Source organism: Chiroxiphia lanceolata, chromosome 17 (assembly GCF_009829145.1).
Source record: "Chiroxiphia lanceolata isolate bChiLan1 chromosome 17, bChiLan1.pri, whole genome shotgun sequence".
Lineage (NCBI taxonomy): Eukaryota > Metazoa > Chordata > Aves > Passeriformes > Pipridae > Chiroxiphia > Chiroxiphia lanceolata.
Genome location: NC_045653.1, coordinates 2,785,400 through 2,811,902, shown reverse-complemented (window position 1 = coordinate 2,811,902; position 26,503 = coordinate 2,785,400). Strand labels below are relative to the sequence as shown.

The 26,503-nt window shown below is 44.2% G+C and overlaps 1 protein-coding gene across 1 annotated transcript in view; it reads right to left on the bottom strand.

Moving 5' to 3' along the window:
- The window catches only part of TRPC4AP (transient receptor potential cation channel subfamily C member 4 associated protein), a 35,733-nt gene extending 14,031 nt beyond the window's left edge, over nt 1-21,702 (bottom strand). The window contains exons 1-9 of the mRNA XM_032704689.1: nt 21,507-21,702; nt 11,607-11,735; nt 11,239-11,355; nt 8,635-8,692; nt 7,389-7,444; nt 5,719-5,847; nt 4,407-4,608; nt 2,475-2,663; nt 1,347-1,489 (exon numbers count right to left, since the gene is read on the bottom strand). Coding sequence (XP_032560580.1) covers nt 1,347-1,489; nt 2,475-2,663; nt 4,407-4,608; nt 5,719-5,847; nt 7,389-7,444; nt 8,635-8,692; nt 11,239-11,355; nt 11,607-11,735; nt 21,507-21,626 — 1,143 coding nt within the window. The 5' untranslated portion in view covers nt 21,627-21,702. The remainder of the gene's footprint in view (nt 1-1,346; nt 1,490-2,474; nt 2,664-4,406; nt 4,609-5,718; nt 5,848-7,388; nt 7,445-8,634; nt 8,693-11,238; nt 11,356-11,606; nt 11,736-21,506) is intronic.
- Between the last annotated feature and the right edge of the window lie 4,801 nt (nt 21,703-26,503).

The window sequence follows — 26,503 nt, the reverse complement described above, 5'->3', positions numbered from 1 at the left end:
CAACGGAAACAGCATTTCTCAAAGGAATGACAACAGTTGCTTATGGTAGTGATTGTGGTTTCTGCAACAATTGCTAGTACCCTCTTATAGAGAATCTATTTATTTTTAATGCCAAGTATCCTCTTAGAATCCTTGAATGGTTTGGGTTGGAAGGGACCTTAAAGCTCATCTCATTCCACCCCCTGCCATGGGCAGGGACACCTCCCACTAGACCAGGCTGCTCTAACTCCCATCCAAGCTGGCCTTGGACACTCCCAGGGATGGGGAGTCCACAACCACTTTTGTAGGTTCAGAGTGAACAGGTTAGTTATGTTTGGGACTGCACTACAACTGCACTTCCATTTTAAATTCAGATCAAGACATTTAAGAGACTGGCGAGTGTTTGTGGCTTTGATGCAGTGGGAGGTCACCAGCAAAGGCCAAAATACTCAAGATAAATGTGCTCAAGCAACTGCCTCCCAACACAGCCACTCCTGCCCAATACAACAGCCCCTCAACAACTCACACCAATCTGGCCCTCCCAGTCCCTTCCATTCACACCAGTTTGGCCTCCCAGTCTCCAGGGCATGTGAAGGTTCCTGCTGTCCTGAGCTGCTCTGCTGAGCTGAGCAGACTGACAAAGTTGGAAACCTGTCAAAACTGCACCAAGGACTGCTTTTCTTTTCCCTGCACAACATGCTTTTGACCCATTTAAATCAAACTACAGTCAGGCTGCAGGGAGTTGTTCTCCATAAGCCTGTGTGAGGCAGGGAACAATTTTTTTTTTCATTTCAAAAGGAAGAAAGGTAAAAGAAACAGATGAGTGGGGTTACCAGGCAGTGCCCAGTGCAGACAGCACTGAAGTGCATTCTCTCAGCTCAGAGTTTAAAATTTGCTCACACTCAGCCAAGACATGGGAATCTGCTGCAAAAATCACCCACTCACACCACCCCAGAGGGTTTCCAAAAGTGAAAGCAGCCAAAGAAGGGGAAAGTACAAAGGGGCTCCAATCCAAACAGGTCACCAGGAGGGTTAAGAAGGTCTGGCTGCAGCTCCTGCAGCATTCCAGGTACACCCACACACTTCCTCACACAGAGGGACAGGATCCTCATGCAGGAGACATCCTCCTGCATCCATCCTGCACCAGAGCAGCAGCTCTGTGGGGACTGGACCCCCACCCCTGTGTGCTCAGCCCTGTTTCCCAGTGGAACACTTGCTGTGTGTCTGGGCACGGCTGCCACGATGGGCTCTGCCCAGCTTTGTGCCTTCAGCTCTGCCCTCCCTCTTTCTGTGCCCACGACCTAATTAATGAGCACTCAGGTCTAAAGGGACATCAGCTGCCTGTGTGACCATGTCCCAGGGCTCACCTGGTTCCTCTGCCTCCCCATGAGCAGCACACAGAGAACGTACAACACCTCCAGCTTGTACATGATCTCGTGCATGATCTTCATGGACTGTGGAAGCTGTGTCCGTGTTGAGCTGTTGGCCAACCCACTTTCATCTGAAGACTCTGAACAAGAAGGCAAAAATGTGAGCCTGAGGCAGCTTCAACAGCAAGGATTTGTTACAGTTATTACTTTTACACCCAACACTGCAGATGTAGGACCAGCCCCTCTGCTTGAATCTTCCTCTCAGCTAAAACCAGTGATGTACAGCAAATAACCAATTTAAATCACAGAAGAGAAAAAAAACCTATAGATGGAAATTTAGAGATAAGTTTTTAAAAATTGTTTGTCCATCATAAGCTCAGTGACCTAAAGTAAGTAGGTTCACCTAAATGAATTAACAGACTACTGCACCAGGACATGGCAGAAAAGGTAATGAAAGCAGGGGTGAGAGATGAGAAGCATTTACTATTAATATACTTTCATTTCATACCTCAGGATCAGTATTCTTAGGCCACAGTTAAATAATTTTCATAACTCTATGCAGAATTACCCTGCTAAGGGCAGAAACAGGAGTACTAATTACTTTGAGTTTTACAAGACATACCCTGCATTTTTGTAATACCAAAGGGTGAAGAAACAAACCACACATGTGCTTCAAAGCATTTTCCTATGGTTGTATTAACTGGAATAATTATTTTTCTTCAATTACTTACTCAATTTTACTGAAACTAGATTGCCTTTTTAAAGAAGGGGTCACTTCATTGGTATGAAGCATTTGGACCCAAAGCCATCAGCCAAAGTTTTAGAGGAAAATGCTGGTGAAGTCACTCACCTCAGAAGGGTTGTTTTGCCTCTGCAGGGAGATTAGTGCTGAGGATGTACAGCATTACAGGGTTATCTAGGCATGCAAAGGGCACAGACTGCTGAAGGACATTTCCTACCTATTCTGCTAACTTAAATCAGGAAAAAGAAAAATCACTGCTGCATGAGAACAAACTGGGAATAAGACCTAACTGCTGATAGTTCCGGTTGAAAGGAGAAGCAACACGTGGCAAACCCTGAAGAAGGTCAGGATGTACACCAGCTGAAGGAATGCAAGCCAGGTACCTGTACTACTCTGCTCTGCCTCTTCATTTGCCACTCTCATCAGTGCATCCAGAACCAGTGCATTGTCCAGCCAGGTGTACCACTCCTCCAGCTCCTGCAGGAAGCTGGAAGTACCTGTGGTTTCAGACACTTTCCGTGTTGCCAGTTTGCACAATCGCTCTATGAAGCCTGGAATATTCAGAAGTGTGGCTGGAAAAAAAAAAAAAAGAAAGATAACTTTATTCCTATTTAAGATCAAATCCTCCACGCCACAAGGTACCAAAACATCTACATCAGGGATACAGAAGAGTATGGTTAAAAAGATCTGGTCAAAAAGATCCAAAGATGGAAGAAGTCAGTGCAGCCTCCTATTAAGGACTGGAAGAGAGTTTCATATCCCAGGAATAATTCAGTGCTGTTTTCCAGTCCAAAGTGACTCAATATCGAGGAACTGATCTGGCTGAAAATTAAGCTGGCAGAAATAAGGCAGCAGCCCTTGGAATGGGCTGCTCCACACCCCCTTTCCTCTGTGTGATGCTCCTCCTTCGTTTTCCCTCCCGTGGTGTTTGTCTCGTAGCAAACTGAGCTGGTTCACTGGAATAGCTGGGAGGAAAGCCCTGAGCTTTTTAAGTAATGGTTTCCTGAATTAGATCATCAAGGAGCAAAACAGATGGGGAATACACCAGAGCAGCCCCAGGTTTGAGGCTTTTAATGGGGAAACTGCACCCTTAGAAGGAGCAGTGCAAGGACAGAAGTCACTGCTTTGCAAAATGCTTGAAGAGCTGCATTTTGCCCTCAAGTTTTCACAGTAATAACTTAATTCCAGGACCTGTTTATTAAAGATACATAGCTGAGGCTTCACTTCACTACACACTCGCAGATGCAAGTGGAAAAAGACAAAGAATTTGGCCATTAATGTTATAAGAAAGAGTTTGATCTCTGAAAGGATAAGCTCCCTGATAAAATTTTTAAAGTAGAATATATTTTATAATCTCAGAATCAGTCTCTAATTGTGCACACAAAAAATGATTAGTTAAACATTTGCTTGGCTAAGTTCAGCTCTGGGGGATCCAAGCTTATTAAGCTCAACTGATTTAAATTAAACTTAGTACCCACACCTACCCATACTTGTCCACTGCTCTTCACAAGAGAATTCTGGCTATCCCAGGGTAGAAAATACACCCCTCCCTTTAAAGTTTCTCAGCTGCTGTATTATGCTACTCACCTCTCACTGGATGCAGTTCTCAAATCTGCTTCAGAAGCTCAAATGCTTTTCAGCACAGCAAGAGCTGAAAACAGCAGATTCTACATTTGAGGGTACTTCAATTTAACTTTTCCAATTCCTACTCATCCTTCTAGGTAAGGCTTTTGCACTTGAGAAGTACTCAGCAAAATAAGGAAACCTACACTGTGCCCTAAGTTAAAGCTGAGATGAGACCCACAGATTTCCAAGGCTGCTTTGGTAACAGTGGGCAACATAACTAACATTAAACACAATTTCCTTGTTGACAAAGACAGACATCCTGCTCAACACAACATCAGATAAAATCAGAGAGGAACTGCTCCAACAGCAACCACGCTGCACACACTTTTAGTTCAGAAATCAGTCTTTTAAGGAGGACACAGAATTACCAAGAGTTGCTATGGACATGACTGAGGCATAGAAAGCAAATCCAATTATTTTAAGCCACTCAGTTCATCAGAGAGTGCTGAAATGACAGAAATTAACCCACCTAATTAGCAACACCATATCAACCCAAAAGCTACAAAGTAAAGTTCATTAACAGGAAAGACTGTTTCCAGGAAACTGCCTGAGGGATAAAGAAAATAAAGAAAAATGCTCTGCAAGACACAACACTTTCAGTATCCTCCAGAAACATAAGTGACATTGAAAAGGGGAAAACTGAGATTACTATGGAGATTACTGTGATTTGTTCACAGTGTAACAATTACCTTGATTAATCTCAGCTCGAGAAGGACCCAGGTTTTTTTTCTGCTGGGCATTTTTGGCAAGAAGTGTGTGCTTGTCATCACTGCCCGTGTCGAGCTCAGAAATGGTGACAGCCAGGATCCTGCAGAAGTTTGCCAGCTGCTGCTGGTCAAAGCTGGACACAAGGCTGGCCAGGTTGGGAATATCATCCAGCTGGATCATTTCCTGGAGAAGGCAACACCAACTGAGTCACATGTGACGTTCAATAAGTGAACACAGACACAAGATCCTCCCTGGGGAGCTCTGTGGGTTATTCCAATGTTAGGAAAGGAGAAGCAAGTGAAGACTCTGAAAGCAGCTGGGATTTACAACTGCTGTACAGATATCCATATTTTAAAGACTAGATATTTGCATAAAATTTGGGGGCCTTTTTTAACTAAAAACCCCACAAACCAATTTCATACATAAATTATGTTTGGGTATTGAAAGTTTCAATTTTGTTTTCCACTTCTGTATTTTCTTTGAAACTCACAGATAAGAATCACCTTTCAGATTACTTTTCAGTTTTTTCATCAAAAGATCTTTTTAATAAAAAGAGGCTGAAAACGTTTGTCAGAAAAACACCATTTTTGTTCACATGAACTAAGCTTGTTTCCTATCTATTTCAGGAATTACATCTACCTCAACCTTACTCTAAGTAAAAAAGTATCAAGTTACAGACTCCTGACTCTCTCCACAAAATGTACATAGACACTGTTCATTCAGGGTTTTCCCAGGGTTACACCTTTAATATTTTATTTGCATTACAGAGAACTCAGCTGTAATGATGATGGCAAATAATTAAAAAAACAACCCCAGTCTGTGCAGAAGACTGAAGTGTCCTGTTTCCCCAGCCTACAACTTGTTTGAGAGGTGACAAAGCCCAAGGTAAGAGAGAAGGACAGGAGGCCCTTCCAGATGTCACAAGGACAAGTATAATGTGTGAAGTGTAATCAGAAGGCAAGGATGAAAAATTAATTTATATGAGGTTCATTTCCTTTATTTGAAACACTGGCTGTACTTTAATGACAGTGAGGTACTCAGATGATGGGTGCTCACCTCCCATCATCCTCTGAGCTATGGAAAAGCATTGCAAGGATGACTCCACATCAATAGTGTGGCTTCTCTATGAGATGACTGAAGTTAATGATCACTGTGAACAGTCAGGTTTCAAATAAACTACAGGTGGGACTGGCAGCTTAAGAGGACTATCCTCAGCAACTCTTCAAAGCAACAGCTCTTTCCTCTACTGGCCTGAAAAGCCATACAAATAAAACAAAGAAACCAGTAACTAACCTTTTTAACTCCCAGGATATCTTCAATGAGCGTTGCAGTTTGTAGGAATGTCTTTTTGTTTGTCATCAGTGTAAACAGGAACAACACAAAGTCGTTTCTTTCTGCCAGTCGCCTCGTGACTCCTTCCGTCTGCAAACCAGCACAGACCTGCTCAGAGCCCACCCTGAGAAGCCACATCTCACAGCACGTGCAGGACACAGCCCTGCAGATGGTGTGTTACCGACCCAGCTGCTCCTGGCACCAGGAAAAGTTGGGTTTATGGCCACCAAAACCAACCCCAGTCCTTGTCTGAAGGTAACAGGAGCCTGCAAAACTGACAGGCTCCGTGATGAGAGGCTTCACCTCAGAGCTGTTTACTTGCCTGAATCCAAACTAAACACTGCCTGCCTGGCAACACTCCAGAGAGGCTTGTCTCTGCTTTCCCATACAAACTGTCACCAGCTCCATGCCATGATATGCAAATGCAGCCACTCCTCAGCCCTCACCACCACTCTCAGTTTGAGTCACCCAAATGCAGCACTGGCCTAAATGAACCTGGTGATGAACCCAAAAGTCACACTGAGGCCTGAACTTTAGTTCAGCACTGAATTTAAGACTGGCTTTCATGCTCTAATCATTACAGACAAGTTTCATGCTCTGAGCTCTGCTGAGAGCACAGCCAGGCTTCCCTGGAACTTAAAACTGCATCCTCACTGCCTGCAAAGCTGTCTGCTCTGTGTGACTGGCATATCACCAGTGCTCACAGAACTACACTGGCTTAGATACTTCCTCAATATCTACACATTAATACTGCACACACACCATTTCTGTGATCCTGCACACTTCTCAGTCAAGAGACAGCAGTAATACCAAAGTGAATTAAAACAGCAGCTACTCTAAAAATTGCAAACTTGCTTCTTTCACAGTTTGCAGAAGTAGCATTACCTGTAGTTAAAAAAATAAATCATCTAAGCCAAGAAAAAAAGCATCCTTTCTCTTTCCCCTCCCATGTGTGCAGATCAGCAGTGAGACATGACTGTGTAAGACTCACACTCTGGAGATCAGGCTGTCTTCAGAAGAGCTCCAAGCCACCAACCACCTCTCTTCTTTTTAAATTTTTGTTAAACAACGTTCCCTGGGCTGTGGCATAATGAAGTGTGTGATGAAGTAAACAATCCTGAGGATGTTCTCTGCATGCATAATTGGAGGCCTGTGCTTTTAGCTTCAGAATTTTAATGACAAGGTATTTCCACAGGCCTTTAACCCAGCACCTTCCTTAGTGCTGCTCTGCCATCCCCAGAGCTGAACTAAACTGATACCCAGAACATGAAGGAGTTGAAGGATCAAACTTAAAACACTTGGTCAGCACCAGTTCTGAACAAGACTAGCTGCAGCTGGGGTTAACAGGGATCTACTTCCAGTTCCAAATTTTAAGATGGAACTCAACAAAGGCTGGCATGGCTTTCCTATTGAAACACAGAGACAGAAAGATCCAAACCAGAGGATTTAAACTTGACTAAGAAACTGTGTAACACACCAAAATACAGGGCAGTCCTGTATTTAACTGAAGGAATTTTTCACATGAAGCTTCAGAGTAAGTTTAAATTACACTTAAGAGTCTGTATATTGTCTTATCAAGTGGCACCTGCAAAAAGAGACCAGCAGAAGACTTTTGCAGCAGTTGTACTTACACACAGACACGTGTTGTACAGTATGCTGAGACAGTCCTTGATGAGGTCATCACTTACTGCAAAGGAGAGAACAGTCAGTCACCAGCCACAGGCTGCCAAGGGACACTAATGCCAAGGAATGTCATGGAAAGCCATAAAATGGGGGGGAATTGCAGGCTGCTACCTCAGATCACATGTGCAAATGCCTTGGAGGATAGAAACTGGAAGGAGGACTCAAACTGCCAGGGTTAGATGGGATACTGGGGAGAAATCCTTCCCTGTGAGGCTGGGGAGGCCCTGGCACAGGTTGCCCAGAGAAGCTGTGGCTGCCCCATCCCTGCAAGTGTCCAAGGCCAGGTTGGACGGGGCTTGGAGCAACCTGGGCTAGTGGGAGGTGTCCCTGCCCATGGCAGGGGGTGGAACTGGATGATCTTTAAGGTCCCTTCCAATCCAAATCATTCCATGATTCCCTAAGCCTTTACCTGACCTGCTCACATGTGAAATTATTTAGTATGGGGGAAAAAAAAAATAAGGACAGTTCATGTAGTGTTCTCCACACAGCACCTGGACTTCATAAGAACAGCTTTCCATCTGATTCACTGCACATTTTAATATTTAAAATATGTTTTCAGTACAGCCCTACAACAGCTGCCTCTAGCTCAAGTTCAAGCCACTTCACCTTTGAAGTTCCCTGGCTGACGGGCACAGAGGGCACCAGGACATTCCCTCTCCTCACAAGGGCTCAGGGGACCAGCAGAGTCACAAACAGGGCAAAGGAAAACACTGAAGCAAAGCTGCTCCAGCAGGAAAGTTGTGCTGGAGCCACTGCACCCCCTTGGCAAAGTTCTCCTCACAGCAATGTGGAAATGAGTCAGGAGAACAGCACACTTTTTATCTCACAATCTCTGTAGCTCCTACTACATAAACAATGTTTTGTGGCTTATTATTAAAAATTGCTCACTGTAGCTGTAGCCACAGTAGCAACAAGAGTTTCCACTGATTGCAGATTTAGTTCTTTGAGTGAGGGATGTTGTGCTGAGTGTATGAACCCTCTGGAGCCGTGTGACTATCCCAACAGGTGACTATCCCAAATCCCAACACCAATCAGTACCATGGAGAACAAAGAGACCAGTGATTCATTCCTAAATGAATCAACAGGAAATTGCTGGTATGGAAAGAGAATAACAGAAAAACAGAACAATTTCTGTCTGAATAAGAACACAAGGCAAAATTGGGGAGGGAAGAGATAAAACATGAATTTACTTACTTTTCTGCTTCTTTTTCTGTGTAATAAGAGTTGGTCTCATGAGAATTTCTACTAAAAGCTGTAACGATAAGATAAAAGAATTAAAGGAATGATCATTTAGATACAAATACCAATTAATTTGCCAGTGACAAAGTCAAACCCAGACTTGTCCCTGCTGAAGTCACAGAGGTGAATAATGGAGGCTCCACAATCAACACTCCACTGGTGTCAAAATCACATTGACAGAAAATAGTTGCATTTACCCTGAAGAAACAGTAATGGTTGTACAAAATAATCTCCCACTGGCAAGTTTTAAGGAATTTGAGCTCACAAAGAATGTGCTTTCACATGCCTGCAGATAAAATCAGGAATGGCTATCACACATCTCCCAAAATAGGGAATCTTTAGCAATAATCTGCAGAGAAATGCATATTTTGCAAAGGCTTTCCCTAAATCTTTCTGGCCTTCAAACATATTTCGGGTCTAGACATAACAGAATTTAGTTGCTCCAGATTTTAATCTCACTGACAAAAAGCCACTGCTTGTGTACATCACCTTGATCTATACTTATTACATATTTACAGATGTTGTCTCATTTCTATTTAAGGAATGTAACAATCAGTTTTCCAAGACTAGGACTGTGGTTCTGTTAAATGTAGAACTGATCTTTAGTTGCTCCAGTCTATACCACTGGTTTATCTTAAAACATTTTGAAAAATAAGCAGTTTACTTAAAAATGAGAGTTAACCCCTAGAAGCAACTGATAACTCCCCCAAGTGCTGCAAAATGCCCCTAGTTTTAAAATTCAGTTTAAAATTGTCAACAGCAATGTAGGCACCACCCAGTTGATCAATAAACCTACAATCTACTACTTGCTCTCTTAGTCCCAGCTTAACTTTGCCCTTCTTTTAATGAACTACCCACCCAGACACAGAGGAAGCCACCTGGAGGCCACATTTTAAGCACTGACAAATAAATAAACAGACAACTTTAAAGAGGAACATACATTTTCCAGCAATATTTGTAACAGTAATTGTAGCATCAGTAGAGCAGAGAAAAATGACTGCAGCAGTAATGCAGAGCTCATATTAATGGCTCCTGTTTTAAGGAGGAGAATTTACACCTCAAGTTTTGGGGTTTGTTTTTTGTGCTTTAATGTTTGTGTTTTAATGCTGTGTGGCAGAAGGCACAGAGAGGGAATTATGAGATCTTATTTCTTGGAATGGGGTTGCATTCAGGTATAAAATCCACGAGGCTTCATCAGTTCATGTGTTTGCACTCTCAGGTTGTATTTTACATGAATTCATATAAAGGAAGGACAATGTGGTTTTGTTCTTCCTTGATGTAAAGGCTGTCAGAATCCAAAAATATTATAAAGAATATACTATCACACACTAGAGCATAGAGAATACACTGCAAATTTAGGATCCTTCAGAGTTACTCCCTGCAAAACAATCAGCACCAGCAGGTCAGACTGATTCCCTTTCAAGCCCTAGAGCAGGATTTTTGAAAAAAAAAACCAAAAAAAACCAAAACACAGCACTGGATTCTACCACTGCCTTTAACCACATTAAACCCACCTCTATCAGCCAAATCTCTGGTCACAGCACCAGGTAGTTACAGCATATCTGATATTTGCCATCTCCAGCCCAAGAGGAAAAAAAAACAACTGAACCCCAACCAGCAAAAAAACAACTCATCCCCAACACACACAGATTCTGTGCATTAGGTTAAAATCATTCCTACAGGAAGTATCACTGTTTTCCTTTAAAACCAAGGGAAATTTAGCACATTTTCAGATGAGAAAGTGTTCTAAATTGCTTGGGTAGCTGAAGACTTTTGTCCTCACAGGCAACTAAACCACTGCTCATTTCAAATCAGCATAAATACCAGTTTCACTTAAGTAAAGGCATGCTAAGTGTAACAAGAAAGAAGCAGCAAAAACTGCTTAATTAGACAATAAAAAAGGGGGGGAAAAAAGGAAGAGTGTCAATTAGTTCATCAGAAAACACAAATCATGCATTTCTGATGAAAGCCAAGATCCCAGAGTCAGTCACCATAAAACTGAACAAATGGGTATTTCTGTAACGTAGATTTAAAACAAATAAACAAAAGGATAAATTGCCAGAATATCAAGAGAAAACTTACAGTTCTTTAAAAAAAACTTTTTCATAGATGAAGAATAAATACAGATAACATGGCTAAGAGTGTCCTGGTGTGCTTAAAAAACTGCCACACATGCCTCAGTGGTAAGTGAAATTCTCACTGCTCTGGTTCCAGCTGTAGCATTTCATCTCACAATCAGGAATCATTTGCAACTGTTCTCACTGAGAATTAAAGGTCTCACCTTTTTAAGTTAAAAAGACTGACAGACTGAGTGAAGAAATATCCAGGTTTTCTGGCTATTTATCATATAAGAAAAAGCACACTTTTATGTGATGCCTTGAAAAAACACACCCCCTTCGTATTTTGATTAACAGAAACAGGCACAACTCCAATGCTTAACATCAAATTGGTGAAGGCATTTTGTAGCTTGCATTTAGGAGCTTCAAAGGTCTAAGAGATTTCTCAGGGGTATGATTATCATGCAGAAATGTTTTGATATTGTTGAAAAAACGCACTCACATCGACTCCTCCAAACAAGTCAAACGTGTATGTATTTGGGAAAGTGGACTCTTGAGCAGCTTTTCTGTCTTCTGTAACATATGCCATGGCTTCCATCGAAAGAAGGGGAGAAATTTCCTGCATGGAGCAAAAATAAAAAAGAAAAAAAATCAAGAGATGGTTCCAGGAGAAAACTGCTCAACAGTATAAACACAATTATCTCCCACGATCTGTGTGATCTACTGACTAATCATTACCTGCAGTCCCAGCTCGTATCTACCAGCCCATTTTCAGACATATTATCATGCAAACAGCTTCAAAAATTAGTTAGAATTATGATCAGAGTAGACAATCCTGCCTGGCTGCAGGAAGGACAGTGCAGGCAGTACCTTTAGGATGCTTTGGCACTGGGAGAAGTCGCTGTTTGGGTGGCTGTGCTCATACAGCTTCTGCAACAGCAAGGGAATCCCATTCCATTTTGCTTGCTTATCTCTCTCCTTTAACAAGGCCTCTGTGATCTGCAAGGAAGAAACAACATAATTCCCATGTGTCCAATGATTCATAAGCAGGAAAATATAACCTTATCACCTCCCCCATGTCAGCAATGGAATATCATGGCAAAATAGCTTGCTGTAGAGAGCACCACTCCAAAATCCAGCCCCTCTTTCCATGCAGCAGTTTAGCCAGGACTGGGAGCTGCAGAATTTCACAGTATCTGAAGCAGGGCAGGGCTTCAAGCAGATTTTGTCATTTAGAGCACTTCATCTCATCCTGTATTTTTATATTGATCATGTATGTTAAAATGGGAGCACATTAGTCTCTAAATAATTCCATTAGCAGCACTCCAATTGACAGGCCAGTGAGGGAGGAACTGGGTGCCCTTGCCACTATCCCAAATCAAACTAGTCTAAGGTGTAGAACACAGAAGATGGAAAGGCTTTATTAGCTGAAATGAGTATTACCTCAGCCAAGTCCCTGAAGCCATTGTTGGTCACAGCACTGACCCAAACCACAAAGACTGACAAGCAAGCTCCAGTAGAACATATCAAACATACAGAGGAAATTCCCCTCTGTTATAAATGGAGACCACCACTTAAATCAGTAGAACAGCAATGTTGGCTGAAAAAGAGGCTGCAGCCACAAAAAAAGAACACCTTGGCATTTGCTACTACACTTGTCCAAACTTTCTTCAGGTTTGTCCTTCTCACCAAAAGATTAAAAAAAAATTCTCCATAATCACCACTGTATTTTACACCTGAAAAAAGACATGAAGTAGCAGCACAAGACTAAAATATTCTGCTTAGAATCCACAAAAGATGTTTTGAAGGCTGAACACTTCCAGGTTAATGCCAGCAGAAGCTGCAAAGGAGGAGCTCTTTGGTAAAGTCAATGCTGACCAAAATTTAACTCCCTTCCTTTATGATATTTCAGAAATACCTACACCAACCCCCAAAAAGGTAATTATTCTTGTACAGAAAGGTAAAGCAGACAATAAATACAGCCAGCAGGATTTCAAGGCAACATTTAGAACATAGATTATCCTGACTTGGAAGGGACCCCCAAGGACCATCCAGTGCAGCTCCTGGCCCTGCACAGACACCCCAACAATCCCACCCTGTCCCTCAGAGCGTTGTCCAAACCCTCCTGGAGCTCTGGCAGCCTTGGGGCTGTGCCCACTGCCCTGGGGAGCCTGGGCAGTGCCAACCACCCTCTGGGGGAAGAACCTTTCCTGAGATCCAACCTGACCCTGCCCTGGCACATCTGTGGATTTGGTCTTACTCCTAAGGCCTAAACCTCTAAGCTGCTCCCATTCTGACCCTTCCTGTGGTTAACTGAGTTTCCCTCCCTCCTGCTTAACTGTTCCTTGTTAATAATTAACAGCCAGGAAATCTCACTCATTGTTTCAGCCAGACATCCTTCTCAGATCCACCTCAGTGTGCAATTCCAAAGGGCCACTCAAGTCCTGATTAGACAATTATATGCAAATATACCCCAATTTCTGCTGACAATTTAACCCTTTTCTCTGCTTGTTAAACAGGAAGACCAGAAAACTGATGCAAGCCCTTGAAAACTCAGCCTGGCAATGCAGCTGCAGTGGGTCCTCATCCTTCCAAGCTTCCCAAATACTTAGGGGTCTTTTCCTGATGAAATACCTAAATTTGTAGGTAACTAAGAACTTCAAGGCTCTTGAAGTATCAGTTCAGGTATGAAGTACCAAGATTTCTTGCTACAAGGGCTGACTGAAGCAGCATGAGCAGACCTGGAACATAAAGTCGACAACTGGGGAGACTTTTTTACCTTTTCCCTGCTTTCTGACTTCTGGATCAGAGTAATCAACCAGCACTGCTGGAGAATGACACAGAGTTTCCTTCTGAGGAGGAGAAATAACAAAGGGCAAAAACAGAATGTCAAAATGGCTTCTTATCGTGTGGACTCCAGGTCGGCTCCTCTGAAGTCACAGATTCCCATTTCTCCTTGTGATTCCTGGCACAGAGGGAGCCAAAGGAGTTTCTCCACCACCCCATCCCAGGTGTGGGAGGAGCACACAAGCCCAGGGGCGGTGGAGGAACTGGATTAATGACTGGGTAAAGTGCAAAGAACACACAGCAAAATGCCAGGGAAAGAGTCCAACTCTGGCTCCAGCTGATGGGAAGATACCCCAGGCAGAGATGACGTGCTTGGGCTGCAGCTCAGGTTCCAGTAGCAGAGTTCAGTATCCAAGTGCTCTCTGGAAAGGCCAAAAGCCCTTAACTGACATTAAAATCTTGTCCTGGGCTTAACACCACTTTGTTAATCTCACATACACTCTTGGTTTGGGGCAGGATCCATCCCCGCTCCCATTTTTGTACTCCCTGTCCCGGGCTCCCAGAGGCAGCCACAGGAAAAACTTTCAGAGCTGAAATTCTGAAGGAGTGAAGCAAATGTTTCCTTGTTCTCGTCATCTTTTAACCGCTTTCAAAAAAAAAAAAAAAAAGAAAAAAAAAGGCAATTTTTCTTTCTCTTGATTTAACATGTCTTTGGTTTCATGGCAAGCTCTGGCTTGTGGTCCCTGTTCTGTGTTTATGAGGCTGCCCTGGCTCTGGATGTTTCCATTGTGGCCGGGTGGGATTTGCCAACGCAAAGATTTGGGATTCTCTGAAGGGATTCAAATTCAACCCAACTGTATGGAGCTGTCTTTCTTTACAGCCATTTTGGTTAAAAACTGCATCTCTCCATTTCTGTAACAGCAGCCAGTCAATGGTTTTCATTTATAAACAAAGGTGGTTTTCTTCTTGGCTCCTTCTGAGCAAATTTTACTGAATAGTCATCAGTAAAATGGGTTCCTTTCCTCTGTAGAAATTTTTGGTCTCATCCAAGGAGGGTAAGTGCAACCCAACACTGATTTCTCAGAGATTTTGTTCATTCACTGAAAAATTCTGGATAAAATACCTGAAATCTTGCACAAAAAGCTTGAGAAGTTGGGTATTATCCAGCAAAGGAGAGGCTGCAGCAGCCCAGCTGGAAATGGCATCCACAGCCGTGGTTTCCTGGATCCTGTTCCCCAGCCAGGTATCACCACCTCTCCAGGATCATCATCCATCTCCCCCTACTCCAGCTATGTCATGGCAGTGTGGATTTGCTGGAAGGGCAGTCAAAGGCTTTCCAGAGGATAAAAATGTGTCCTCAAGCCCATCCACGATTGCAAGGTAGAGCAGACCAAGGGGTTTTCTTTTTAAAGTCTCCTAAGGAACTGGGCCCAGGATTTCCCAGGAGATTACTCCAAAGACTGATAACTACCATAGGAATACATTCCTACTACACAGCTTAAAATAACTTTTATGCATAATTTTTCCTGGAAGTATAAAAAGGGCTGAACAAAGACTGCACTCAAGTCTAAATATTTCTTTAAATTTCTTTCTAATCCTCCTGTCTTTTAAATATCACAGAATCATAGAATAGATTCACAGAATATCCTGAGCTGGAAGGGACCCACCAGGACCACCCAGTCCAACTCCTGGCCCTGCACAGACACCCCAGCAATCCCACCCTGTCCCTCAGAGCATTGTCCGAACCCTCCTGGAGCTCTGGCAGCCTTGGGGCTGTGCCCACTGCCCTGGGGAGCCTGGTCAGTGCCAACCACCCTCTGGGGGAAGAACCTTGTCCTGAGATCCCACCTAACACTCCCCTGACAGCATCCATTTGCAAGATGGTCAGTAAATAATTATGAATAATATCAAAATCTTCATGAAGTTCTATGTTTTTACCTAAATCCACCCCTTGATCAGTTTAGTTTCCCTCTCATTTCTCCCCTCCACTCCTCCTCCAGGCACAGCCTCTCCAGCAGCAGCAGCAGCACATCCTCCCTGCTCTGTGCCCCTTCCCCTGCCCAAACATTTGTCACTGCCCTGAGACCTCTTGTAGCTACAACTGCTTCCGAGTCCCTTCCCCTTCCAGTGAGGATTTTCCTTCCCATCTGTGTTCCTGCATTTTCATCTCCCTGCAAAGCAAACCCCTGATTTTCCAAACCTTTCCCCCCCCCTTTGCTGAGCTGTGGTCAGTGACACATCTCTGTGTCTTCCCAGAGCACGTGACAGCAGCAGAAAAACCAGGAGCTCGTCCTCCCCTTCGCTCTCCAGAGTAGGGAGAAGAGTTCCCTGATAAAATTCTCTCTCTATTTCATATTTTACCCTTCAAACATTTCACTGTCTAGTTAAATGCTCGCTCCAGGAGGGCTTTTGCTGTCATCTTTCAAAAAAGCAAAAAGCAGTGACTCAGGTGTCCAGGCATCTTTACAGCTCTAAAGGATTCATGCTGTGACAGACTTCACAGCTATGACACATCAGTTATGAGTTTCTTTTAATTCCATTTTGCATTGCAACCATACATTAAGGTTGGAAGTGCTTTTAAAAAAAGCAGAATTTTCACTCTTGGTATTTTCCATGACCACTTCTAAAGCACGTATTTAAATATGTGCTCAAAGTTTAAAAGCAAAGAGGCACAAGATTGTGGATCTTGACAAACAGATGCATGCATATTGTCTCTATGTATTTTAATAAAATTGAAGCTTTTCCAGATTCTTTCCTTCAAGTTTTTCAGGCTGTACCTTTAAAAACAGGAAACTAATATTTGTGCAATTAAATATTAAATTTTTCTTGGAACATTAATAACTTAGGAAGTCATCTCTGACAGGCTGCCAGGAGAATGATTATTCAGGATTTTGGGGAGTGCCCCATCGTCCCAGCTCTTTATTATATTTTCCTTTCCAGTTGCTAACAACCATCCAGCAGCCTGGCTAAGCTGTCTCCTTCCTCACACAACTTTTCACACAAAAGGCTGTAACCAAGGTAAATGACCTCCTCTCAAGTTTTCCTTTACTGCAGGAACACAGTTGCTGGCCTATGGAGTGATTCCAGAAAGGATTCCAAGGGAGAAGCTGTGGGCCTGCAGCTCTGGGGCAGAACACCCTGGTCAGTCACCAGCTGGGGCTTTTGCACAGAGCTCTGACCAAAAACATGTCAGAGCCCCCATGACATTATTCATGAAAAGGAACTCCATCACTGATATTAAGCCAGGAGAAGTCCATTTAAGAGCATTTATGTCCAGCCTCTCTCCAGCTCCTTGATACTTCAAGTGCAGCCCAAGTTTCCTATAACTACTGTTCCTCCATCCTCCCCAGCCCCTTCCCTTCTCCTGCCATCCCAAAAGCCAGGTATGAACCCAGGGACACACTGTCCTAGGATAAAACCTGCCACAGCTTCCAGGCAGGCCTAACCCCCCCAGTGACTCCCAAACTACAGCTCTACTCACCAGGACTGGAAAAAGAGCTGGTCTACCAGGACAAGGAACAGGTCTTGTGAATCCCAAATCCCCACAACATTTCCAAGAGCAGGACGACTCCAACATGGACCTCTGACACCAACAGCTCTGCAACACCACTACAGGATCTACCAGAGCTACTAATGTTTGCTTTGATGATTTTACTCTCAGAGAGAAAGAGATCAACTAATAAGTGAAATTATATTAACTTCTCAGTGAACAGTTTTCCTTGGAATTGCCTAAGTTTCTTCTTTAATTCATTTTGAAAGAAAACAAAACCTGCAGGGATATCTAAGGAAAAGCAGAGGGACAGAGAATATCACAGCTATAACACTTCTCTTCCCACTCATCTTCAGCCACACAAAAAAATAAAGACTATTCAAGTCCAACACAACCACTTTTTGAGCATTTCTACTGCATGACAGAGCTCTGGGCCCTGTTACATAATAAAAGCATTTCTAGGCTTTCTAACACTCCCTCGCTGTCCTCTCCTGAAGAGGCCTAAGCTTGCTAAGACCCACACAATTAGAGCTCTCAAGTGGATTATATTCAGGTGAATGTTGGTTTGGTGGTGCTGTTTCAAGGGGGAAACGAAAACCTGATTAGAAAACAAAATATTTTTCTCAGAGGTAGGAAGCTACTTCAGCCTGTTGATAACCTGCAAGGGCAGGAGCTGGAGATCTGGGTGTCTGAGGCAGAAAATGTTTTCCTTCCACAGAGGATTTTTTTCCTGAGTGGATAGGGACTACTCTGTGAAGGGAAGTGTCTGTTCCTAGGGATAGCAGAGCATGAATTACAGCTGGAAAAAGAGGCTCTTTTTTTCCATTCTGATTGTTTCAGCTAAGCCTTGGCAATCCTGTGAGGGTGAGAGCAGTGCTGACGATCAGCTCTTGGGACTGCACCAGGAGCGTGTTGGTTTGCCAACAAATCCCTGGTTAGGCCATTATTACACTGCTCTGTCTACAGGGATTCCCATAGCTGCACCTAAATATCTTCTGGTTTCCTGCTATATCCATGTTTTTCACAGCTGGCTTGCAGCAGATGAAGTGTGTGCCCTCTTGCTAAGGGGATTTGAGCTTGATCAGCTGACTTAAAGTGTTATTTTGCCTTCAAGGAACAGCAGCACAAGCCCCATTAGAGCTTGTTCCCTGTGCCTGTGACACACAGCACAGCTGTGTCCAGAGAGGGACAACACAGCAGCCCCCTCACAACCACTGTTCCTCCTTAGCAGAAAATGTGTGTCACTTCTGGAAAGTTGGTTCACCAGCTCCTGCAAGGCCCCTTCCACTGGCTGTGTGGTCAGTGCAGGGCAAACCTCGGCCCAAGGTTATGCAATCTCATACCAACCTGTGTCCTGGGCAGCAGCTGATGCCAGAAATATGGATAAAATGGATATAGGAACAGATAATGGCAATACACACTGAAATATGATTTATCCATCAACCTTATTATCACAGAATCATTTAGGTGGGAAAAGATCTCCAAGTCTCTCCTGTGCCTGTCCCCCACCTTGTCCCCCAGCCCAGAGCACTGAGTGCCACATCCAGTCCTTCCTTGGACACCTCCAGGGATGGGGACTCCCCCACCTCCCTGGGCAGCCCCTTCCAGGAAGAAATTCTTCCTGATGTTCAACCTGAACCTCCTCTGGCACAGCTTGAGACTATTTCCCCTTGTCCTGTCCCTTGTTCCCTGGGAGCAGAGCCTGAGCCCCCCCAGCTCTTCCCTCCCGTCAGGGGGTTGTAGAGCCAGAAGGTCCCTCCTGAGCCTCATTTTCTCCAGGCTGAGCCCCCCCAGCTCCCTCAGTCCCCCCTCATATGACTTTCTAGACCCTTCCCCAACTTTGTTGCCCCTCTCTTAATAATTTATTATTAATAGTAAGAGACCAACTGGAAGGAGAGCTGTGGCTCCTGGTAGGTGAGCACAGCAAGAACACCCAGGGATCCAGATTTCAGAGCCTCAGCTGACCTCAAAACTGCCACATATTCAGGGGGCTGCTGCTGTCAAAAATGTTTTTTATGTCCCTGTAAGATCAGAGGGATGAACTTTCAGATGTAGGCCTGTCAACAGTGATCCTTCCCAGTTCACAGATAAGCCCCTACTTTCCCTATACAAAAATGGATCTTGAGATCACCTAAAAATAGTACACAAAGCTTTGTTTAAGGATAAATGCCACTGCTGCCCATGGCAGGCACCACAGCAAGGAAGAGTATTCTGCAATCTCCCTGAGTTAATATCTTGAGAAGGGTTTACCTTCCTCACAGGATACCAACAGTGCAGTCCAGGCAGCACATGACCCAAAACTTCCTTCCAGAGGACAGGAAGAAAGAGCTCCAAGGACATTGCCCTGACTTGCTCTAGACCCCAACAGAGCAGCTTGGAAACTTGATCTGCTCTCAGGTTTTTCAGGAGAAAAGGAGTTGAGAAACATAAGCAAGGGCTCCCACACTGCCACTGAGGAGTGAACTGCAGGAAAACTGGGAGCATTCTGTTAAAAAAATAGAACTTAAAAAAAAAAAAAAAGAAAGCACCCAAAACTGCCTCGTGCTTCTTTAAAAGCTACATCAAAGTGTTTTATATTTAGATCATCTACAAACAAAAAACTGCTTCAAGGTAAAAGTACAGAGACACGTAATTTATAAAGTCCAAAATCATTCAGGGAGTTGTTATTCCCCCTCCCTTAGTCTAAGTGAATCATAAAATGGTTTGGGTTGGAAGGGACATTAAAGACCATCTTATTGCACCCCCTGCCACGGGCAGGGACACCTTCCACTAGCCCAGGTTGCTCCAAGCCCTGTCCAACCTGGCCTTGGACACTTCCAGGGATGGGGCAACCTGTGCCAGGGCCTCCCCACCCTCACAGGGAGGAGTTTTTTTCCTAATATCTAATCTAAACCTACTCTCTATCAGTGTGAATCCAACCCCCTTAGTCCTGTTGCCCCATGCCATTATAAAAAGTGATTTAAAAGTGTCTTCCTACAGCATTTATGAAGTGCTGGGAGCTCTGTGTATCCAAGCCTCAAGTCTTTCAGGGCAGTACAAGGATGCCAAAATTTTTCAAGTAAAACAAAACAAAACCCCAGCAACCAAAAACCCACCCCAAACTTGGGCAATTCGAGGGGGAGGAGGATGCAAATAGCAGAAGTTTCCTTGATTACTGCAAAAGCTTAGTTATTTGCTTCAGCAAATTCATAAAAGTCCCAAATTAAAACAGCAGCACTGAATTTCTGAGGCAAACCAAAGCCCAGATTGGAGGCACCATGCTACAGATACACAAGTGCACAGGGTTGGTACAGGTTTATCTGACTGAAACTGCAGAACATGAAATAAAGAGCACAGAAGAGGACAGGTAAGTCAGGGAGACAATATTTGTCCAAGTGCTGTACGAAATCCACTCCTAAAACAGTCCCACAGAAAAAAACTTCCTTCAAAAGAGTCAATACAGGTTTATATTTGTGCAAATTATTTACTTTTTCTCAAGGATTACCCAAACTCGTAGCTGAGCAAGCAGCACAATAAGGACAAAAGAGCTGTGAGAAATCATCTCCTGCTCTTTTACCCATTCTCTGCTACAGAACGAGGCACATTCACGATGAACAAACCTTCCCTCAGTAATTCCTAAGAATCCTTGTTAATCAAAGAAAATACTGTTGCCTACACTAGTAAATAAATTTAAAGGTGTCCCAATTTTTATTACGTTTGAGCTCTTTTAAGCTAGTAAGCTATACAGTACAGGTTTTTGGCTACAATAGTTTAGCTCAAAAAATCACCACCCAAACGCAAGTTCTTTATCCCACATTTCAGCTTCCAAGCCTTTGCACCATTTCGCATTTAATCTGCAAAAATAAACAATTATTCTCCATTAAAAAAAAATAAAAATAAAAAATAAATAGTCCATTATCCGTGAGCAGCTTCTCAAAAAATAAATAATAATAATAAAAAAAAAATAAAAAAAAGAGACCCAGCATCAGCACGGGGCAGGCACAGGCCTGGGCTGAGGAGCCGATCCCATTTCCCAGCATTATCAGCTGGGAAAGACGACAAACACGGAACCCAGACCCGGGGCAGGAAAAACCACGGGGCCCAAAAGGATTTTCCTGAACCCCCCGACACCACGAGGTCGCCTTTGTGCAGGAAATACACCTTAATTTCCACGCCGCATTGTTCCGGCCGAGGAGCAGAAAGAGGGGGCCGGGAACGGCTCTTTAACAGCCCGGCAAACGCCCGTCCTGCGAGGATGGGAGGCCGGAGGGGGAAGGAGGGGGAAGGCAGGGACACATCCGTGCGGCGGGGACGCCCCTCCAGCGCGGCGGCGAGGCCGGGAGGGCTCTGGGGAGCCCCGGCAGCCCCGGGCAGGCCCCGCCAGGCCAGGCGGGCTCCTGGCGGCCCCGCAGAGCCCCGAGAGCGCCGTGCCCGGCCGGGAGCTGCCGCACCCCCGGCCCCGCACCCCCCCACACCCCGCGCCCCCTCACACACCCTCCCGGGGCCGCCCTTACCTGCGCCCCGCGGGTGAGCCCGCGGCCGCTGAGCTGCCTGCGCCGCAGCTGCGACACGATGTTGGTGGTCGCGGCTCGGGCCCCGCGGGCGCCGGGGCCGCCCCTCGCGATGGCCGCCATGGCCCGGCTGGGACCCGATCCGAGACAAACAACAAGCGCCGCCTCGGCCCCCGGGGGGGTTGGGGGTGTGTGTGTGTGTGTGTGTTAAACGAGCGGCCGCGGGGGGGATGCCGGGAAATGGAGTCCCGGGCGTGTGAGGGGACATGGCGGGGCCGTGTGGGGAGGGCACGGCCCGAGCCTGGACCTGCACCGCCATCACTCGTGCTGCTCCTCACGGGAGCTGCTCCTTCCACGCCACACTCTGTTGCCATTAAAATACCTCTATTCCCACTAAAATGCCTTTATTCCCGCTAAGATACCTTTTTTCCCCCCTAAGATAACTTTATTCCCGCTAAAATATCTTTATTCGCGCCAAGATACCTTTGTTTCAGCTAAAATACCTTTATTCCCCCGGAAATACGTTTATTCCCACTAAAATGCATTTATTTCCTCACGGGAGCTGCTCCTTCCACGTCACACTCTTATTGCTATTAAAATACCTCTATTCCCACTAAAACGCCTTTATTCCCGCTAAGATACCTTTTTTCCCCCCTAAGATAACTTTATTCCTGCTAAAATATCTTTATTTGCGCTAAGATACCTTTATTCCTGCTTAAATACATGTATTCCCACTAAAATGCATTTATTTTCTCATGGGAGCTGCTCCTTCCACGCCACACTCTATTGCCATTAAAATACCTCTATTCCCACTAAAACGCCTTTATTCACGCTAAAATACCTTTTTTCCCCCCTAAGATAACTTTATTCCTGCTAAAATATCTTTATTTGCGCTAAGATACCTTTATTCCTGCTTAAATACATGTATTCCCACTAAAATGCATTTATTTTCTCATGGGAGCTGCTCCTTCCACGCCACACTCTATTGCCATTAAAATACCTCTATTCCCACTAAAACGCCTTTATTCACGCTAAAATACCTTTTTTCCCCCTAAGATAACTTTATTCCCGCTAAAATATCTTTATTTGCGCTAAGATACCTTTGTTTCTGCTAAAATACCTTTATTCCCCCGGAAATGTGTTTATTCCCACTAAAATGCATTTATTTCCTCACGGGAGCTGCTCCCTCCACGCCACACTCTTATTGCCATAAAAATACCTCTATTCCCACTAAAACACCTTTATTCCCACTAAAATACCTTTTCCCCCCCCTAAGATAACTTTATTCCCGCTAAAATATCTTTATTCGCACCAAGATACCTTTGTTCCTGCTAAAATACCTGTATTCCCACTAAAATGCATTTATTTCCTCACGGGAGCTGCTCCCTCCATGCCACACTCTATTGCCATTAAAATACCTCTATTCCCACTAAAACGCCTTTATTCCCGCTAAGAAACCTTTTTTTCCCCCCTAAGATAACTTTATTCCCGCTAAAATATCTTTATTCCCGCCAAGATACCTTTGTTTCTGCTAAAATACCCTTATTCCCCCGGAAATGCATTTATTCCCACTAAAATGCATTTATTTCCTCATGGGAGCTGCTCCCTCCATGCCACACTCTCTTGCCATTAAAATACCTCTATTCCCACTAAAACGCCTTTATTCCCACTAAAATACCTTTTTTCCCCCTAAGATAACTTTATTCCCGCTAAAATATCTTTATTCGCGCCAAGATACCTTTGTTCCTGCTAAAATACCTGTATTCCCACTAAAATGCATTTATTTCCTCACGGGAGCTGCTCCCTCCACGCCACACTCTTATTGCCATTAAAATATCTCTATTCCCACTAAAACACCTTTATTTCTGCTAAAACGCCTTTATTCCCGCTAAGATACCCCCCCCCCCAAAATAACTTTATTCCCACTAAAATATCTTTATTCACACTAAGATACCTTTGTTCCTGCTAAAATACCTTTATTCCCCCAAAAATGCCTTTATTCCCACTAAAACACCTTTATTTCCACTAAGATACCTTTTTCCCCCTAAGATAACTTTATTCCCACTAAAATACCTTTTTTCCCCACTAAGATAACTTTATTCCCACTAAAATACCTTTATTACCACTGAAATATCTTTATCCACACTAAGATGCCTTCGTTCCCCCTAAAATATCTTTATTCCCACTAAAATGCCTTTGTTTGCACTAAGATACCTTTATTGACACTAAAATATTTTTATTCCCACTAAAATGCCTTTGTTCCCATGAAGATAACTGTATTCCCACTAAAATGTCTTTATTTGTTCCTAGTGCTCCCCCTGCACCCTCTCCCTCGCTTTTTGGTATGTTTTGGGGTTTTTTTTGCCATTTGACAGCAATTCATGTGCAACTCTGACTCTTTTTCCTCCTCTTTCTCCTTTGAAACAGTCTTTCACAAGCTGTTTGTCTGACCTTCCATCGATCCACTGCCTCTCCAAATCCAAACAACAACTTCTGAAACACCTCAGAAAATCTGGCCTTCAGTTTTGGGCTCTGCAGGCTGCTTGGAGTGGAGAAAAAACTCGACACAATTACAGTGATATCATCAACAGCAAATGCTAAATTTGGGTTCTGCACTCTCTTTCACCACTCAACCAAAATCCAGTTCCCTTCCAGCCTTTTGACAGGTGCCACAAGTTTACTCCGTAGGCGGAACCTTTGGAGTGCTGACCTGCCTCATTTGGAAGCCACCCAAAATTGCCACACACATCCTATTTTGGATTCCTGACAATTCCGTTCACAGGACCAAGCACTCACCACACTGCTCATCTGGAGCTCTCCTTCCAGCTGGAAAATGCCAAAACAGACCTGCCATCTCTTCCCTCTCCCTCCCCTGGGAGGAGGCAGCAGGAGACCACAAGTTTTAGCTTTATTTTCCCAGCTTGTGTTAGTGATTTTGAGCCCATGAAGTTCTCACTGACAGCACGGTGTACATAAAGGGAATTGAATCTGTTCTCCAGTGGGACAGCAGCCATTTCATCCCATCATTCCTTAGAGATTCCCAGACATCTGCCCTTCCTCACACTGCCTGTGAAACTTGTACACGTGCCCCTGAGACTCCAGCATGCTCTGCCCTCCAGCAGCAAGGCCAAGCCAGTTTTCCATTTATAAAAGGCTTACTAAGGATCCTGAGAGCTCCTATCAGTTCTTTCGGTTAAAAGAAAGTCTTGGTGAGATGGAACAAACCAAAATTAAGGCTGTCCTGTGTTACTCTGACTCACCCATCCCATAGCACTAATCAAGATCCATCTGATTACCCTCACAGTCGCTGTGGGCAGATGAGTTCTCTCAGCTCCAGCTGTGCTGAGGAAAAATGTTCTCTCTTAAGGCTCCTGCCCCTTAGTTCTGCTACTGGAGTCTCAAGGGCGAGGGTACCAAAATGCCCTGCTTAGCAGAGATTTACTGAGCTGGAGATCTGCAGCCTGGCCTCTTAAGTCCTTCCTTTTCCTCTGCTTCATGGATGGGGCAACTCCCAGACAAAATGAGGACCCAGCACTTAGCAAAGCCATAGGAGAAGCCTGTGTTTTGTTTTCAACAGATTAGACAATGAATAGTGTGTGAGATGTGAACAGCTGGAAAAGAAAAAGATAACCCAGGGTTACAACACGGAGCCACTAACAAGAGCTCCATCTTTGCCCAACAATGCCTCAGTTTTAGGGTGCTCCTCTCTCAGTACCTCCCCTGCAATCGCTGTATCCATGCAGAATTCCTGAACAGCAGCTGTGCCACCTGCTATGGGAAAGAAGGACAGAAGCAGAACCTTTACAGGTTAACAATCCTACCAAAATGCCTGTCCAACATTTTAAGTGTCTCTTACAATGAGTTTACTCACAACTGCAATAGGATTTCCACCCTGAAGGGTAAAATGCAGATTTTATGTAATTTTACAGTACTAGTACTCATCAAAACAAGTGGTTTCTCAAAGCAACCCAACATGGGCACAGACTGGGCATTGGCCCAGTTGTATTTAAGTATCTTGCTGGCCACAGGGATTTATTTATCCTGTATCTCTAACCCACTCCAGTGACTCTAGATTGTGTGCTTCCTCCAGACTCCTCACATTCCAGCAGGTTTGAAGAAAGTCTATCACTTTTCTGCCCCCCTCTTTTTGTTTTTCCTTCAGAAAGAAAATCTTTTGGTAACACTCCTGATTTCTCCCTTTCTGACCATTGCATGCACCTGCTGCAAAGACACTAATAACACATTGAAAGGTTTGGATTTGCCAAGTCAGCTGAACACCAAGAACAGCCTCGTGGACAGCTCAGCTGGGCCCCACTGACTGGGGGGCTGACGTGCAGTGAGGTGAAGCCCAAAGGGAAGTTGAAAAGAGGAAGGAAATGAGGAAACTTCATCAGAAAAGCATGTTAGGTTCTGTAAAAAGAAAGCAAGCTCCACTGCAGTGTCAATCAAACCTTTGCTAGTCCATCCTCCACCTCAGTTTCCTGTCCAGACATTACCTGGACACTCACTCAGCTTTTTTTTTAGGCAGGTGGTACTGACCAAACTGATCCTAAAAAGAGCACTTTTCCCAGTTCCAAGTGCTCTGCTTCCCCCATGCCACCCTTTAGGCTCAACAGTTCTGCCAGAGCTTCAAATCTGAGCCTCCACCTCAAAATCAACAGGATTTCTAGACTGGCCAGTGATCTTTCAGGTGAATCACATGTTTACAAAGAGACTGAAGATAAGATGGAGCACACAGGGAGTTGCAGGCTCAGAAGGGAAGCTACAGCCAGTAATCCCTGCTTTCCCCTTGTGACAGGGAGCCACTCAGGCTCATTTTTAGAGAACAAAGTAAGCTGGGGACTCTGTGTAAGCCTGTAAAACTTCAAACTAATCTCCCAAAATGCACTAAACAAGGCACCTTTAACCTGCAGACCTTTCTTGCTCTTTCTGAAAACCTCTTTGCTATTCAGGCAACAACCTGCTCTGAGATCAGCCCCTGGGCAGCATTAACAGGTGGT